This window comes from Lonchura striata, chromosome 2 (assembly GCF_046129695.1).
Source record: "Lonchura striata isolate bLonStr1 chromosome 2, bLonStr1.mat, whole genome shotgun sequence".
NCBI classification, from domain to species: Eukaryota; Metazoa; Chordata; class Aves; order Passeriformes; family Estrildidae; genus Lonchura; species Lonchura striata.
In genome coordinates, this window is record NC_134604.1 from 82,505,968 (window position 1) to 82,522,626 (window position 16,659).

Here is a 16,659-nt window from a genome sequence, read left to right on the forward strand (position 1 = left end):
TGGTTGGGAACAGAATTAGCTTTGCCTAGACCTTTTAAAAATGTCATCTTCAAGTAGCACCAGTGAGAGGGCATTCACCTGTCCCTCCTCCAAAGATCAAACACCAAAATGGGCACAAGTTGTGACCCTGAAAATCTTTAGACCACAAGCACAGCCCCCTTTCTTTTACTTCATAACACCATAGGTGTGCCCAGTGTCAACTCCCAGCAGCCAGACTTCAACAAGTGCTGCTTAGAGCAGCAAACTGGTCTGGCTCTCTCTGTGTTTGAAGAGGGCTGTGTAAAAGACAGCAAAGGCATGTTCCTGTGGTGTAACTGCAGACATGAATTCAATTTTCTGCTGTATTCTAAATTTAGTAAATAACATAGCAGTTATACTTTGCGGTTCTCTGTTACAAACTCTATAGAATTTGCAAGAAGTTCCGGAAAAAACACAACAAGGCTATGAGAGCTGTGGAGATGGCCCCAGCTACAAAAGGAGCTCTCTCAGTCAGCAGGGCCCTGCAGGGATTGATTGCAACCTGGGCAGAAAAACCCAGAAGTGACTCAGAAGGCGTTTCTTTTTAGAAAACCTGCAGCAGTAGAGGGCATCAGACAACAAGAAATCCTGTAGACTTTCATGAATCCTTGAAGTGCTAAAGGCCCAATGAGGGGAATGGGAGCTAGAGAGGTACAGATTGGGATTCTGTAATGGGGGTGGGGATCAGAAAGCAGGCACTGAGAGAAGTGAACCCAGACACATCACTCCTCCTGTGCATCTTGGCTGTAAGCACTCCAGCATGTTAATGCTGTGGTGGGAGGGGATAGGGAAGGGATCACCTATGGTGCTCTAACTTGCCTCAGAGGTACTCCACTGGCAATCCAGCCTGAGCATTGCAATTGATACCACCAACTCAGCACAACATCTCCCTTCTCTCATAAAATGCAAAAATGCAGGAAACTGTTAGTAAAGCAAGATTGCTGTTGGGTAATGTCTCATGCTGTCCCAAAACAGTTACACGAGGACTCACATAAGAAAAAACCAAGAAAGTAAGCATTAGCCACCATGTAACCCTAATTTGTCCCTTTGAGTGATGGCTAGGAAACAGGCAGCACTCAGAAGTGAAGCTGAATGACTCATTTTCTGAAAAAGAAAATTCAAGCCTCTTACAAGCATTTCCTCCCCACCCTAGAACTATTTGTCCCAGCATGTGCAGACAAACCACCTCACTGCAGCATGCACTCAGGGTGGCCATAAAGTGAAGAAAGTAGCTCAATTTCTTTTTCTACAACAAATAACTGTTCCGTAAGTACAGTGATTTTCTCTTTTCCTCGGTGGGAGTGAGGGGAGATTTCCTTGGAACTGTTATTTATAGCGGCTTTCACGGGAGTGTCTCAGACTTGCAGGAGATCATTCCCATCCCCTGAGACTGGTGGTTAGGCACAAAGCATTTTAGCTGCGCCTGTGGCATTCCCCGGCGCGACCCGCGTGCCCTGTGCGAATGTCAGAGCTGTGCAGACAGCAGGGGGAAGTGCAGCTTGAGACTCCGTGAGAAGCCAGCACATCCAGCTGCCTGGAGGCTCTGGCCTAACGTGCTTTTCCTGTGCTGAGCTGTGGGACGTGCAGCTGGAGCACATTGCAGGACTGCCTTCAGAAACGCTGCGCAGTAGCAGCAGTCCTCGTGCTGAAAAAATTCGGAATCGAATTTTAAGTCACCAGTCTATCAGCTGCCTGCTTTGAGCACAACTTGACCAGGTACTGTATTCCTCCCTTACTGTTGGGAAGTACACAGGAAAATGTTAATGGCTGTTTGGATTTTTTTTTTCCCTTCTGTAGATAAAAATATCTCAAGGAAATTTTAAAAATACTTTTACAACAACATACAAGGCTATGTACAAAGTGAGCGCTGCAGGCTATGTGTTTGCAAGTCTGGGTTCGCTTTTACCTTATCAAGTCTAAAAAATAGGAAATTTAAAAAGAAATTTTCACTGACTGAACAGTACTGAATTAAGTGGTATTAACTGTGTGACTTTTCACTGAGTGTTGGCAAACTGATGCCACAAATTAGTACTGTTTTCAAGAAAAGTGCATATGAATATGTCTAAAACAATGAATATTTCCTCTTGTGAGATTTTAGTATCTTTTAACTATTTTGTTAGAAAGGTAGACTGATTACAAAATTTGAATCAACACAGGAAAACAATTGATGAAATATGAAAGATATGCAAGCTATTTCTCTCAGGATTATTAAAATAGATGAAGAAAAGAACAAAAACTAAATTACTTTAGGGGAGGGATTAGCAATGGGAGAAGGAGGAAGGAGTTTTGCTCTAAGCAGAGGGGAATGTTTGCTTGCGATTTCTCTGCCTGGACTCCCATCACCTTTCACTGAGGAAATGGCTTGACAGGGATAATACCAGTCAGCATAATAAATCAATAGTTGTTTTCTGTGTATTGCCTGCTATTTTACAGGCAGCTTCAGGGGAAACTCAGCCTCGAGCTCCAGGCTGTGCTCTGAATCTGTGTCTGTCTACTGTGTAACAACCAACTGCAAAATTAAATCTGATTATTTCCAGTTTCCTTTTACTTCAACTGTTTTGGAGGATGTAAATATTAGAGATGGCTGAGGTGTTCTCTTGTAGTTTTTCTATAACTGCTTAGGATGCAGCAAAGGCACAAACTGATGCAGGAAACTGAGTGTCTCTAGATAGCAATGCTGCCTCAGCTCTGGTGCTTGTAAGCAAGTGTTTGGATGCCAGTTTTCTAAGCACAGAAATTTAATTTTTCCCACTGAACCTTGTAGTGTTGATGGTAAAATGCAAGAACCGTGAGAATTAACTAAACTGCTTAATACATCATTTCTGGAAAACAAAAAATAAATATGAAATAAACATAATTCATAAAATTGAGGTGCTCTGGACAGTTGAGCCAGGTGTGAGATAAATTTCAAAGAAGTCTATTTTAAAGCTTTAGAATGAAGTTCACTCAGACCCTGCTTCAAAGTCTGCAAATAGTTTATGTCATTGTCCTGACAGTGAAAGGAAAAGCCCCAGAGAGGGTAACAGAAAAACCTCTTCATTCTCAGAGTTTAGTAACAAGAGGTCATTAATTCTTCCAAGAAATTACAATTGCTAGAAAAAGATGACTAGAATTTCTGCAACCAAAAATTCCTCTTACAAACCTGAAAAGAAACTTAGCACATTATGTGAAAAAGCACAATGCTGCTACTATCTATGGTAATAGAAATGTAGATTATATTGAGTACTTGATTTTAAAGCTCTATTTTTTCCTTTATAAACAGAAACTATTTTTATATAGATGATTCATGTGAGAAAATTGAATTATTTTGCTATTTTGAGATAAACTTCTTTACTCAAAAAGAAAAATCCGTCTAATAAGGGAAGGGCTAGCAATAAAAATAACATTAATGTCTTTACTCTTCTTCATTTAGGGTCTGAGGTGCACCGGAGTTAATAAAACAGAATGTTAACAGGCTTTGAGTAAGTTTTTAATCTATTTTTATTGCAGTTGTTACTAGGAAGATATAACTATAACAAAATACTCTTGGTTTTGCAGGATTTAAACACTCCAAATGCAGAAATGATTTGGCAACTAACATGTCATTGGTAAGAAAAAAATCATTAATTACTGTTGTATCATACTTAGATCTAAAGTGAGTGATGCTCAATCATGATGTAATACTGTGTTATAAAAGAGTAGCAATTTTTATCTCACAATGTGATTTTTGTTTGTTTTTCTTGTTATTAACTTTTTCACAACCCAAAGATCTCAGTCCAGGCAAAAACTATGTCAGAGGAAGTTGATCCCATTCTCAGCTTCCCAGAACAACCCTCTATAAACATCCAAAGCCATGAAGCAAAATCACTTGTGTGCCATCTGCTGCATGTAAATTCCCATGTGAGACTGCTCACAGGGAGCTTGGAAAGAATCAGGAAAGGAGATTTTAAAGTTATGGTCCTGACATTTTCCTCTTCATCACCTCAGTTTGGGTAAATGATAAACACTTAGCACACCCTCTGTGTCTGGACAGAGTGGTCTGGTCTGCAGCCAAGCATCGAGGGTCTCTGGCCATGTGCAGAGGGAGTGATGAATGGCCAGGTCACTGGCTCCTCTCCCTCTTCTGTTTCAGGTCACCCCTGGTTACATCCCTGATTTTTGGTCTGCTTCTGCAAGCACCATTCACACAGCCTTCCACCATCACACAGCCAAACTTTGTCCTGCTGCTGGCTGATGATCTCGGCATAGGGGATGTAGGTTGCTATGGGAATGATACTATCAGGTAAGGAAACTGACCCTAAGGGTGAACAGAGCTGGTGTGATATTTAATGTAAACCTGAAACTCTCTGCCCAGCATTATCTCATAGCCTCGAGGGCATTCCTAGGGACAGCTCTGCTGTGTGGCACTGTTTTACTGTGGTAATATGACAATCATTCTTGTGTATTCCTTAATTGCCTAACACTTAAGAAACAGTTATACCCAAAGATAGAAATATTGTCCCCTCTTCCAACACACAGGCCTCATTACCTCATTTTAATTCTGTTACCAATCTTTCCCAGTCTCACCTCAAAATACAATTAAATTACTGCAATGAGTAATTGTGACCAGGAAATATTTCTCTTTTGAGCCTCAAAGACATAGAATTTGCCTTCTCTTTGAAAATTGTGCCACAGTATATCCTGCTGGCTTGTAACATGTTTGAACAAAATAAAATTTGCTATGATCCCTCCCTTCATCCAGCAAAGCATCTTACTCTGAAGAAAAATCTTACTCTGAAAGGCTTCAGTCAGCAAGTTGCTGGCAGGCAGCTGGTGATCATAGGCAGCTGATAGGGGTCTGCAAAGCCAGGCCTCCACAACATCATTCCCAAGGCATGGATTTTCTTTTTACATTCAGGGCGTACTAGCAGAGTGACAAGTATCTGGGCTCTCTTAGCAAAAGGTTCTCTGCAATGCAGAGAATGGCAGGATTTTGAAACAGCAGTTTGAGAAGCAGCCCAAGGGCTCCTTTGAGGAGAGTATTTATCAGCTGAGATGGCAATTGTGCTGAAGGGTGGAACCACACCCTTGGCTTTGCCAAGTGACCCAGACTGCACCTCTGGCAAAAGGCTGTAGAGAATAAGAAATGTTGCAGATGTTGTTTCCTGGCAGCATGTCTTTGAGGGAGGAATCCATAACAGTACAAGTACAAAGCAACAAAATGTCCAGGATCTTTCAAAATCCTGCTGAAGGTTTTGCCTTCTTGTGAACACCATTGAACTGATAATTACAAAAACAAAATTGTAAAACTGACTCTCAATCTAAGTTAAAATATAAGTAGGCAAACCTTGAATTGGAAGAGAGGGATATTGTATTCTGAAATGTAAGATATTGCCTTGTCTGTAACTAGCATGCTAGGCAAGCTTGTTTTTGTTGGTTGCCTTTTGTTGGTTGTCCTTTTCCCTTGCTACAAATTTCATGAGAAGTACCTTGTTAGCTTCCTTATCGGTACTGTAAATCATATAGCATCTTGTGTAGTCAAGCACTGTCACCCTGTGTCAACTAAATTACCATTACACTGATACACTAAGGCTGATGCACAGCTCTTTCAGAAGCTGGTGTAGGAAAGGCAGCTCTGGGGGAATTAAAGGTCTTTGCTGTGAGGGTGGTGAGGCACTGGAACATGTTGTCCAGAGAAGCTGTGGATGCCCCATCCTCAAAAGTGTTCAAAGTCAGGTTGGATGGGGCTCTGAGCAACCTCATCTAGAGGAAAGTGTTCCTGCCCATGACAGGGGGGCTGGAACTTTGTGATCTTTAAGGTCTCTTCCAGCCCAAACCATTCTACAATTCTATGATTTCTGCAAGACTTCATAGGACATTAAAAAAAAAAAAAAAAAAAAAAAAAAAAAAAAAAAAAAAGGTTGTCTTGAAGTGAATCCAGATAACTGATTCTTAAGGAAGCAATAAAAAGAGAAATATTTCCACATCACTTGAGAAAATTTAAATAAATTACAAAAAAATATTTCCTGGCCATCTTCAAATACAGCAAACTTCTGAAAATAAAGATAAGTACATAATTTCTTACTCCCTTGAAAGACTCTCTGGATGATATCTGGTGGCATCGGTTGCTTTTTTAGGACCCCCAACATTGATCGCCTGGCAAAGGAAGGAGTGAAGCTGACCCAACACATCGCTGCAGCGCCACTCTGCACCCCCAGCAGAGCAGCTTTCCTCACTGGCAGATATCCCCTCCGATCAGGTTTGCCTTGCAGAGCCACACACCCTTTAAACATTGCTCTATTGCTGGAGAGAACGGTGTCATACAATGGGCACAGAAGAAATGAAGGTGTGCAAAGAGGGGTGTCACAGACACTCCATCCTCACTGAGACACATGAGATATCAGATAGGCTATGCACCTTTGAGGTGGCTTCTGTGTTTGTAGGGTATTTGTGAATAGGTCTGGGGTGAAACAAAACAGAGGAGAATCAGCTCTGCAGAGCATCTTGGTCTCCCCCAACCCCTCAATGCACAAGTTTGTTTATGTTTTGATGCTCTGTTGTACAGATTGCAGCCAGAATGGAATAACAGCAAACTTTTACATTCAAAAAAGCCTTTACACAAAACATGAAGAATAGTAACAACACACAAAATTTAACACTAGTTAAATTAATTTCTGTCATAGATGACCCCTTATCCGATGTCAGAAGCAGCTCAGCCCTGCAGGGAGCAGAGTAGCCTGTGCAGATGTGTGTCACTTCCCTTCAGTCAAGGTGCAGAACGAGTCATTCATGGGAAAGCTTCTTTACGTATCTGTCAAAATTAATCTGTCCTAGAAGATAACAGTTTGACAGCAATATTATTTTTCCCAATTGTGTTTTTGAAGAAAAACACTATCCTGTCAAACTACATCCCTGAGATGAAGAGGTATGAAAAGCAAATAGCTCTACATGTTTCTAACAGCAACCCTCAAATGCTTGTTCTATTGCAAATTATCTTTGGAGCTTTCATTCCTGAGGCATTTTGAAGCTGATGTGTCATCCTGTTTTTATTATGACAGCTCCCACTGAGACTGGTGGTTTGAAAACACACACAGGCTTGTATAGACCCTTTCCCACTGTAACAACAGGGCCAGAGATGTTCAGTGCTACAATGACAGATTGAACTTTACATAGCGCTGTATGATGGAGTCATGCCAGAATAAAATACTAAATGGTAGGGTGTAAACCTGCAGGTGAAGAGAAGATAGCTACTCTGTGGGGCTCAAAGATCAGATACCAGCCAGGCCACTGTGCAAGGAAGCCCTGAGTTCCCTGGCAGCCCTCAGTGAGCTGGAGTCTGAGACTGACAGGGGCTGAAGTCTCCTTGCGCTCCTCCCTGCCTTCACACTCACAATAAGGAAGTGCATTTCATACAGCCACTGTGACATATAATCTCCTATACAAATGTGTCACTCCAAATGAAATTAAAGGAAAAAAAAGTCTCAATATGAGATACAAAGATAAAAGAATAGGTACTATGGTGATTCTTAACTCTTTCTTAATCTTGTCCAGGGTCATAGATTCATTTCCCCAAACAAAGAGCACTAGGGCAAGTGTTTAACACTACCATTTCAGTGAAATCAGGAAACAAAAAAGTATGTTGGATAAAAGTACTCAACCCTTTACACTGACTCAGATTGGTTTTTATTGCATTTTTAGGGATGGATGCGGTAAATGATTACCGTGTAATTTTTTGGAATGCTGGCTCAGGAGGGCTTCCTGCAAATGAAACCACTTTTGCCAAAATACTGCAGCACCAAGGCTACAGCACAGGACTGATAGGTATGGGGGCACTCCTCTCCTAAAGGTGTTGTTGAATGTGTTTCACCTGCACATCTCACTCAAACCATTTGTTTTAGTTAGTAACTGTTTGTACTTCAGTTGTAATATTTTTAATTCCTGATTAAGAATTATATGTAAAAAGAAACTCTGCCCAAAAAGTACCTCTCTTAAAAGAACAAGCATATGATAAGGAGGACAATTTTTACCATTGACCCACTTTCAAGCACAGCTGTGGTTGTTAAAATACATAATAGAAAATGTTATTAATTCCTAAATATTATTATACCAGGTATAAGATACTTATTCCAACACAATTATTTTTTCTTCAGTCACAGCATGCCACTGTAGTTCACCAAGATTTCAGTACAGCCCAAAAACACTGCCCTCCTCAGCATAAATTTGAATTTCATTTTACTTTATATTTTATAGCACTATTTTTTTAGTACAGTTGTAACTTTTATTCTAAATAATTATTTATCTTAGATGTGTCACATAGTTCCACAGGCTGATAAAGCACAAACATTCCTGGCTGATTTTTCAGCTATTTGCCCTACCTCAACTGAGCATATAAACTGTCAAAATCCAAAATCTATATCTGGCACATAAAGATATTAGCTGCACAAACCAACGGAATTTATTAATAAAACTTCCTGCAGAAATAGATTTGTAATAATTCAACAGAATAAATCTAAACCACACCAAACAAAACTAAAAGAAGCCTTCCAAGCAATTCAAATTCTACATTACTGAAGTTCCATCTCCTGTTAGTTTTGTAGTGATATTATTTTAGTTGCTTAAATCAGCTCATAAAGCAGACTGTGCATGCTTCATCTTGGTTTCAGCATGTTATCACTAGCAAAACAATCAGATTTGTCTCCACTCCCCCCAGGGAATTGCCCTTCAGCAGAGTCCTGCCGCTTGCCTCCCAGAAGCAAAATGGGGAGATATTTTCCCTGTGGGCATCTCAGCTAAAATCACACCACAGATGCCAAAAGCATCACTTGGATTAACTGGATTGACAGAACCTGGTTAATTGCACCGTGGGGGATGATGGAAAGCACCAGTGATAGGTGATACACAGAATACCACAAGAATTCAAGTCATGAAGCAAAAAATCTTAACATCTACTCATGCCACCACAGCTGAATGAGCACTAAGTAGTCTCACTTGAATTGTTTGTGATTGTTTTGCCCTGAGCACACCCAGTTTAATTGCAAAGTTAAATCCTATTCATAACCTGCACCCTGAGGCGATAATGAGATTTTTTGTTGGGAAATGCTTTGAAGGTTCTTTGTCTTCTGACCAATGCTGTATAAGTAATGCCCTCAGAGATTAATTTATCTTAATTATACACTTAGTTTAGCTTCTGGAGATTTGATTCTTTTCTAGCATGTCAGAAACCTTTATCGACCTCAACTGGAGATTTAGGTGTTGGATTGCATCTGGATTCCAAGAATACTTCAGCTGCACCTGTATTTTTGGCCAATGCATTTATGTATTGATTACAAATCTGTTTCATTCTACAGCTGGTTCTAAATATGTCAGGAGGTAAACTGAGTAGAGATTCTAGCTGAAAGTGATTCATCCACCTATGCTAGAACTTCCATTCTTTCTTTATATTTACAGCCAAGAAGCAGCTATTTTTCTCGTCTGGGGCAATTGTTCTGCTCCTATTGTAATGCACTGCAATTCCATTGAAACCCAGTCAGGGTTGGCTGCTATTATACATACTGATAGCATACTGAACCATTTCTTGAGGATAGCATCATCCTGGAAGTGCACAGTTCTTCTCTCTACAATAATAATTAGTTTCAAATTAGTTTTCTAGTAAAATGCTTCATGTCCATTATGCTCTGACATCCAAGATCTGCAAAAAATGCCATCAAGCCTCTGATGGATGAGTGGTAGATTTTGTTCACTCAATTCAGACATTATCAAACCTCAGTGTTTGAACCAAATGAGCCAACTTACTATGACATCACATAAGTGCCTAACCAGGCTGTTTGAATAAGCTGGATGGGAAGAAAAAGCATGGTTTTGATGTGCCATTCATGAAAGTAGTTGGTATGTTCATAATGAAGAACAAATTTTGTTCCAAAAGGTCAAGATATGTTCCTTCTGATAAATGAAGACTTAAGTATTTAAAAGAAGTAGATTTTAACTTTTTAAAATTTGATTAAATCAAAATAGATGGCAAAAATATTTATTAAATATTTCATTTTCTTTTATTTTCAATCAGTATGTGGAGATATCACATATAATGATATGATGATCATTAGATCATCAAAGTTACAAATGTGCAGCTTCATGAGAAATCCTGAGATCAAGTTTTTCTGGATCCAGTGCTTTGTCTGGCAAACAGTTAGATGAGCTGCTAGTTTAACTACTCTATCTATATCTCCCCTTATCAATTCCGGACCAACACATAGTATTGACACAGCTCTGACATCATGCACTTCAAAACCTCCCAGGAGCAAGTCTGCATGGCACTTTGAAGGTAAAGGGGCAACAAAAGAAGGTTATTTCCCCCTATGCTTACAAAAGGTCAGCTTCCTTCTATTTGATACTTGACAGGTCTCCAGGAAGGCCATGCATTTTTGCTCAGTTTGGATTTTTTCTCAATTTATAGTTGTCTTTATATGATTTTTTTTTAATGTTTGATCAAAGCTACAGGGCATGAATATATATACAATAAATGTATATATGAGCACCAATAAATGTGTTGAAAATTTATAAATTGTAGAGGTTTACTTTAGTCAATCCTATTATATAACTACATACTTGGTATATTTCTATGTAGGATGATGCAGTTATCACAAGCAGAAAACAACCAACAACATTTTTGGAAAAGTTTTGTGTAAGGAAAAGTCCATTCTTTTAAAATATTATCTCTTTATATTTTATTAACCTCTATTTTCAGGGAAGTGGCATCAAGGTGTTAACTGTGAATCCCGCAATGACCATTGCCATCACCCTTTAAAACATGGATTTGACTATTTCTATGGGATGCCTTTTACACTAATAAGTGACTGTCAGCCAACAGAAACACCAGAGATGGACAGAGCCTTTAGAAGGAAGCTCTGGCTTTCCACTCAAATGATTGGCCTCATTACACTCACTGCTGTCCTTGGGAGACTGACTGGCTTGATTTCAGTCCCCTGGAAAACACTGACCTGCCTTGCTGGGTTCAGTCTCCTGTTCTTCATATCCTGGTTCTCAAGTTATGGATTTGTACGGTACTGGAACTGCATTATGATGAGAAACCATGGAATTACTGAGCAGCCAATGGTGACAGACAGAACTACATCCCTTATCTTGAGAGAGTCCATTTCATTTATTGAAAGGTGAAGTAGACTTCCTGTGACCACAGATTTTCTGGTTCTTGTGCATTTTCCAACTTGTAAACAGCACTTTCCTGTTTCATGTCTTCTTAGTAAAAATTAAGTTTCTTAATTTTTACAGTATTATGTAGAATTATAAGTATTGTTATTTTTATTAATTTTAAATAATATAAATAGGTATATAATGTAATTAAAAATGAAAAAAATGCTACTGCTTAAGGATGCCCCTTATTCCTAGCTTCACTAAAGCTGATAATACTTCCCAACTTCCATGGGTGGTATTGAATATTTCTAGGCTATATTTAAGAAATATGTATACCTATCAATGAGAGCAGGATTGCAGCTTTAAGGAATAGCAGGTGATGTCAGCAATGTGTGTATGGGGAAGGAGAAGCAGAGTTGTGATGTAGCCATATCATATGGACTAAGTGGGCAACAGCTGGCAGGGGATGAACCTGCTGCTTTCACTTCAGTAGCACAGTGGTGCTTTGCAATAGCAGAAAGTGGATCTTCAGTCTGGAAGTTTTCTATCAATGATTCAGGGTAGAAAAAGGATATTTTATATAGATCAAAATTATTATATGGGATCCTGATCACTGGGTTATAGTATCTTACAAAATAAGGTGTTTCTGAAGGGACTGTTGAAATATCTATACAAAAATTACACTACACTACAACTGATCTGCATTGAGAACCTTCCTCCTTAATAACACAATGTTAATTTCTGTTTTGTAGAAATAAGCACAAGCCATTCCTCCTCTTTCTTTCCTTTCTACATTCCCACACCCCTCTGCTCACCACAGAGAAGTTTCTTGGGAGGAGCAGACATGGTTTATATGGAGACAATGTCGAGGAGATGGACTGGATGGTGGGTAAGTCAACATAGCATATAACAATGTCTCTGATTTTCAAATACCTAGGTGTAAATAAAACGTTTTAATTAATATAACAAGGAAGCTGATTAAAAGCATGTACAAAAAATTGCAAGCATTTCATGAACATCTGTCAATCTTGTGTGAACACTGTTGATTTATAGTGTTGGTTTTTTATTTTCTCCAGACTTGGGCCAAATGTTCACTCTTCTTTTTTTTTTGGTCAAGTGTTTACCAGTTTTAACCATGTCCCCTTAGCTCCTGTCAAGGAGCTCTTCTGTTCTTCTTACTAAATATGTAATAATTATTTCATTTTCTATGATTAGTAAAGACCAGGTCATTTCAGCCTCTTATGGTCATTTCTAAGCAGGACACATCAAAAGGTGATAAAATCAATAAGCAAATTAATTACAGATTAAAAACAGCAGGTTACTTATTTGTGTTGGCTGCACTAAGAAGAATACTGGATATTTTTCAGCCACAGTCATAAATACAGAAATGTCCATCAGTATTATCTGGTGTGCCCCCCACAATAAGATTCATGTTATTTTTCGGCCTTTTTTTCTGGAGGGGAAGGAGAATTATTTATCATTTAGTCATGATGGACAAAAAGTATCTACATTTGCAAAAGAGAGAAAAGTCAGGTACGCATACAGGAAGAATTTGGTTTCAAACCTCTCAAACATTTACATATTGCAAATATAATTAAGGATGTCAAAAACAGCTCAAAAATTACTTTTAAATTTAAAATCACTCATTATTAATGCATATTATACCCATGCAGTAATGTAATGCAAATCCTAACCGTGGTCTAAACAATATAAAATAAGGGTAACTTTATGTTTTTCCACATTTTTCATGATAGACACCACTGATACAGACATAAATTTTAGATCTTAATTTCTTTCCATATTTTTACAGTACATGGTATTTTTTTTTTTGCCCTTGACAATATAGGCTTCTTGTCTTTGATTGTGGCTCTTGCACTCCCTGTTATAATACCAATAATAAAGTGGTTACAACACGTCAAATTTTCTGTGCTTTTAGAGGTAATGAAATCATAACTACAAATATCAATCTTAAAAATATTAAACGATGAACAACCTTACATAGGTAAGAAATTACACTGGTAAATATTTACAAGTCAGAGGTTAAAATTTATGTAGTATGAGGGATATTTTTGCTTTTTAATATTCACATATTCTTGCGTTTACAGGCCAGGTTCTAGATGTTATTGACAAGGAAGGCTTGAAAGAAACTACACTAGTTTACTTTGCCTCTGATCATGGTGGATGGCTGGAAAGGCAAGAAGGGGAAAGACAGTTGGGTGGCTGGAATGGAATATACAAAGGTAAGAGCTGTCAGGGACAGTGACAAGCCAGCATCAACTAGTAAAGAATTTAGGACATCCCTAAGGCTTAAGTAAGATTATACACTCAAGGAATACACTGGTTTATTACCAAGAAGAAAATATGTCTCGCTCTTAGGCACGTGACAATGTAGTAAATTCTAACCTGGGCAGGTGTCCTTTGTAAACATGAATTCTCAGATTGTCGGGGTCTGATCTACTGAACACGTTTTCACTAATGCTCAGTAGGAGCTTAGCAGGAAAAACAAAAGCGTAAAGAAGGCTCATCAAGGTAACATGATAATACAATGAAATTTGTGCAAAAATTGTCTTCATTTTAAATCAAACTTTTAATTTTTTTTTTAATTTTTATTTAATGAAAGGTGGAAAATCTATGGGAGGCTGGGAAGGAGGAATCCGCGTCCCAGGGATATTTAGATGGCCAGGGGTGTTACCTGAAGGCACAGTTATTGATGAACCTACAAGCCTTATGGATATTTATCCTACAGTAGTTCATTTGGCTGGAGGGGAAGTGCCTCAGGACAGGTACAAACAAAAGCATCTTTATTCCTCCTTCTTTCCCAAAACACTGGAAAATCTAGCTTGGAACACATTCTAAGAGTTTGATGTTCTCTTTTTCAGTCCTGATGCTTTTTTAGACACATCAATGTCTACGAGCTCAGTCACCTATTCTCTACCTTTGAAATTCAGCCCCTGCCTTCTTCTGCAGTCCCCTTTCTTGTCCAGAACTGCCAGTTCCAGCAAGAGGTGTGCAGAGGAAGCACAGTCCTGTCCAGCTCATCTCCCTGTGGTGTGTTTTTTGTGCTAGGGTGATCGATGGCCGGGACCTGCTGCCTTTACTGCGAGGAGTGGTGGCACACTCGGAGCACGAGTTCCTGTTCCATTACTGCGGCGTTCACTTACACGCCGTGCGCTGGCACCAGAAGGACAGTGAGTACACAGCTTCTTCCCAAAGAATTATGTTCAGTCTACAAGCAGGCACATTGTTCTAACACATTATTTTTCTGGGATTCCGTCTGTCCAAGTACTTCGGGTGTAATGTGGGAAAGAACTTACTGGCATTGCCTGTGTTGTACAGCACCAGGAGAAATTCCTGCATTAACTAATAAGTGTAGAGCTGAAGTGCATCCAGAAATGAACTCTAGGAAAACACGCACTCTTCCTTGTGATAACTAACATTGCTATAACCAGCTTTCTGTGATTCTTTCTTTCCTGCCAGCTGGAGCTCTTTGGAAGGCTCATTTCATGACTCCCATTTTCAGTCCTCCCGGAGCAGGGGCTTGTTATGACAGAGGATTTTGCCCATGCTTTGGAGAAGGAGTGACCCATCATGAGCCTCCATTGCTGTTTGAGCTCTCGCAAGACCCTTCTGAAGCCAAACCTCTCTCAGCTGCCACGGAGCCCCTCTTTGACACTGTCATAAGGAAGATTGGCAGAGCCATAGAGGAGCATCGCAGGACACTGACTCCAGTGCCAGAGCAGCTCTCTGTGTCCAATGTGGTGTGGAAGCCGTGGCTGCAGCCATGCTGTGGGACATTCCCATTCTGTTGGTGTGATAAGGAAGGTAATAAACTTGTTGACCTATAAAGGAGAGATCCTGCTACGTTCTCAAAAATGTATTAAGAGTGCTTCCTTTGGGGGTGTTGACCCATGGGTCATTTGTTTCTATAAATTGAGCTTTTATAAAATAATTGTACCAGTGAATGGCACAGTATTAGTAAAGGTAGCTTTAAGCTGGACACTCTCAGGGGGGGATCAAGATAGATGATCCAAAGACCATGTTTTACCTAGCATTTGCTGACAAGTGAATGAATAGTTCAAATGCACTGAAGCAGGCCAAGATTAGACCTGTACAAGTAATGATTCTGAATGTATATTCAGAAGCTTCCCTTTGGATTTTTGCACTGAATTTCTAAGTGATTCCTGGACTGAGGTGTCCCTTAATTTTGTTATCCTTATCTCCCTTTTGTTATCCTGGCAACGCATAAGGTGACCCTACAATAAATTTTTGCAACTATTGCTTCCAAAATAATTAGAAAATAGTCTTGCCTGCAGCTCCTCAAAAAATCTTTCTTCGGAGAGGATTTCTTCTTCCCTTGTAGTTCGTGACTCCAGCAGCAGTGATGAAGACAGCTGATTGGCCTAGGCAAGATGTAGAGCTTGGAAACATGACAAGCTGGGTAGTGCCTGTCTGAGCTCTCTGGGAAGGGTGGGACTCTTCTGGTTGGAGTCAGCCTCTTCTTGGAGAGGAAATAAAGGAAAGGATTGTCCTTTTCAAAAGCTCCCTTTGCCTCCAGCTCCCTAAACAGCATTGGCAAAGGCCTTTTTACCTTGATGGTCACAGCAGCGCCACACTGATTCAGAGTTCAGTGATTTGGGCACAAGACTGCACAAGTTACCCTGCTGCCCAGATCTCACTCATAAGTGTTTCCTGCTGACAAGTAGCATGTTCAGAAAAGATCCTTTGAAAGACAGCAAACAGTAATTATGAAAACAAGTGGAAAAAAAGATCTGGATAATTAAGGTATTTTTTGCTTCACAAGTTACATTTTCACTCCAAAGAGCTAGAATTACTTAGGTTTATCTCTTTGCTTTTGTGGTTTTTTTTTTTTTTTTTTTTCTGCAGTTCTTTCCTTCTTTGTGTTAAAATAGTTGTTCCTAATCAAGTGGCCTTGCAGGTAATGCTTTTCTTTGTAGGGTTGTAAATACATCTGTTCATACAGACATGTTTACACTGGCATATCAGAATAGTTAGGCACCTGAAAACATAATTTGCCCATTTGTTTTACTTTACTGTTTTTAACTACTCTTTGACTACTTTGCTACGACCAGTTTATCTTATTCATCTTATTCTGTAAACATTTGGTTTATTTTGGTTTTATTTACTCTGTTTACCACAATTCAGTCACCAGGAAATCTGCAGTAAACAAAGCCCTGCAGCTTAAAAGCAAAATATTTTTTTTATGCTGTGACTTCATGCATTTCATGTTATAATTCAACCAGATGCTCCATCAGTGCTATTGATGAGAAAGGTGTTTAGTCTTACTGTGAAAAATTCAGGACATTCACTAAATCCATAATTTTCACATGTTCTGATTGCTGCTACTTCCTCCATTGTTAGAAATATCTGGATTTTTTTTCTCATTTGAGTGTATTCTGTTTAACTGGTTACTTCTTAGAGAGATTTAAAGCTGTTTTCATATTCAAAATGAATTGTTTCCTTTAGGTGAAATTACTGTAATCAGACTGGAATTTTTCAATTTTCTCAGTCATCTTCCAG

General features: G+C 39.2%; 1 protein-coding gene across 1 annotated transcript; it reads left to right on the plus strand.

The window, feature by feature from the left end:
• Nucleotides 1-1,274: 1,274 nt before the first annotated feature.
• Nucleotides 1,275-14,994, plus strand: LOC110479346 (arylsulfatase D). Its single transcript, XM_021546595.2, has 11 exons — nt 1,275-1,284; nt 3,556-3,605; nt 4,130-4,279; nt 6,114-6,235; nt 7,675-7,797; nt 10,718-11,141; nt 11,874-12,010; nt 13,227-13,361; nt 13,742-13,904; nt 14,188-14,309; nt 14,599-14,994. The coding sequence occupies exons 2-11, from the start codon at nt 3,580-3,582 to the stop codon at nt 14,964-14,966; spliced, it is 1,770 nt and encodes a 589-aa protein (XP_021402270.2). The 5' UTR covers nt 1,275-1,284; nt 3,556-3,579; the 3' UTR covers nt 14,967-14,994.
• Nucleotides 14,995-16,659: the final 1,665 nt, after the last annotated feature.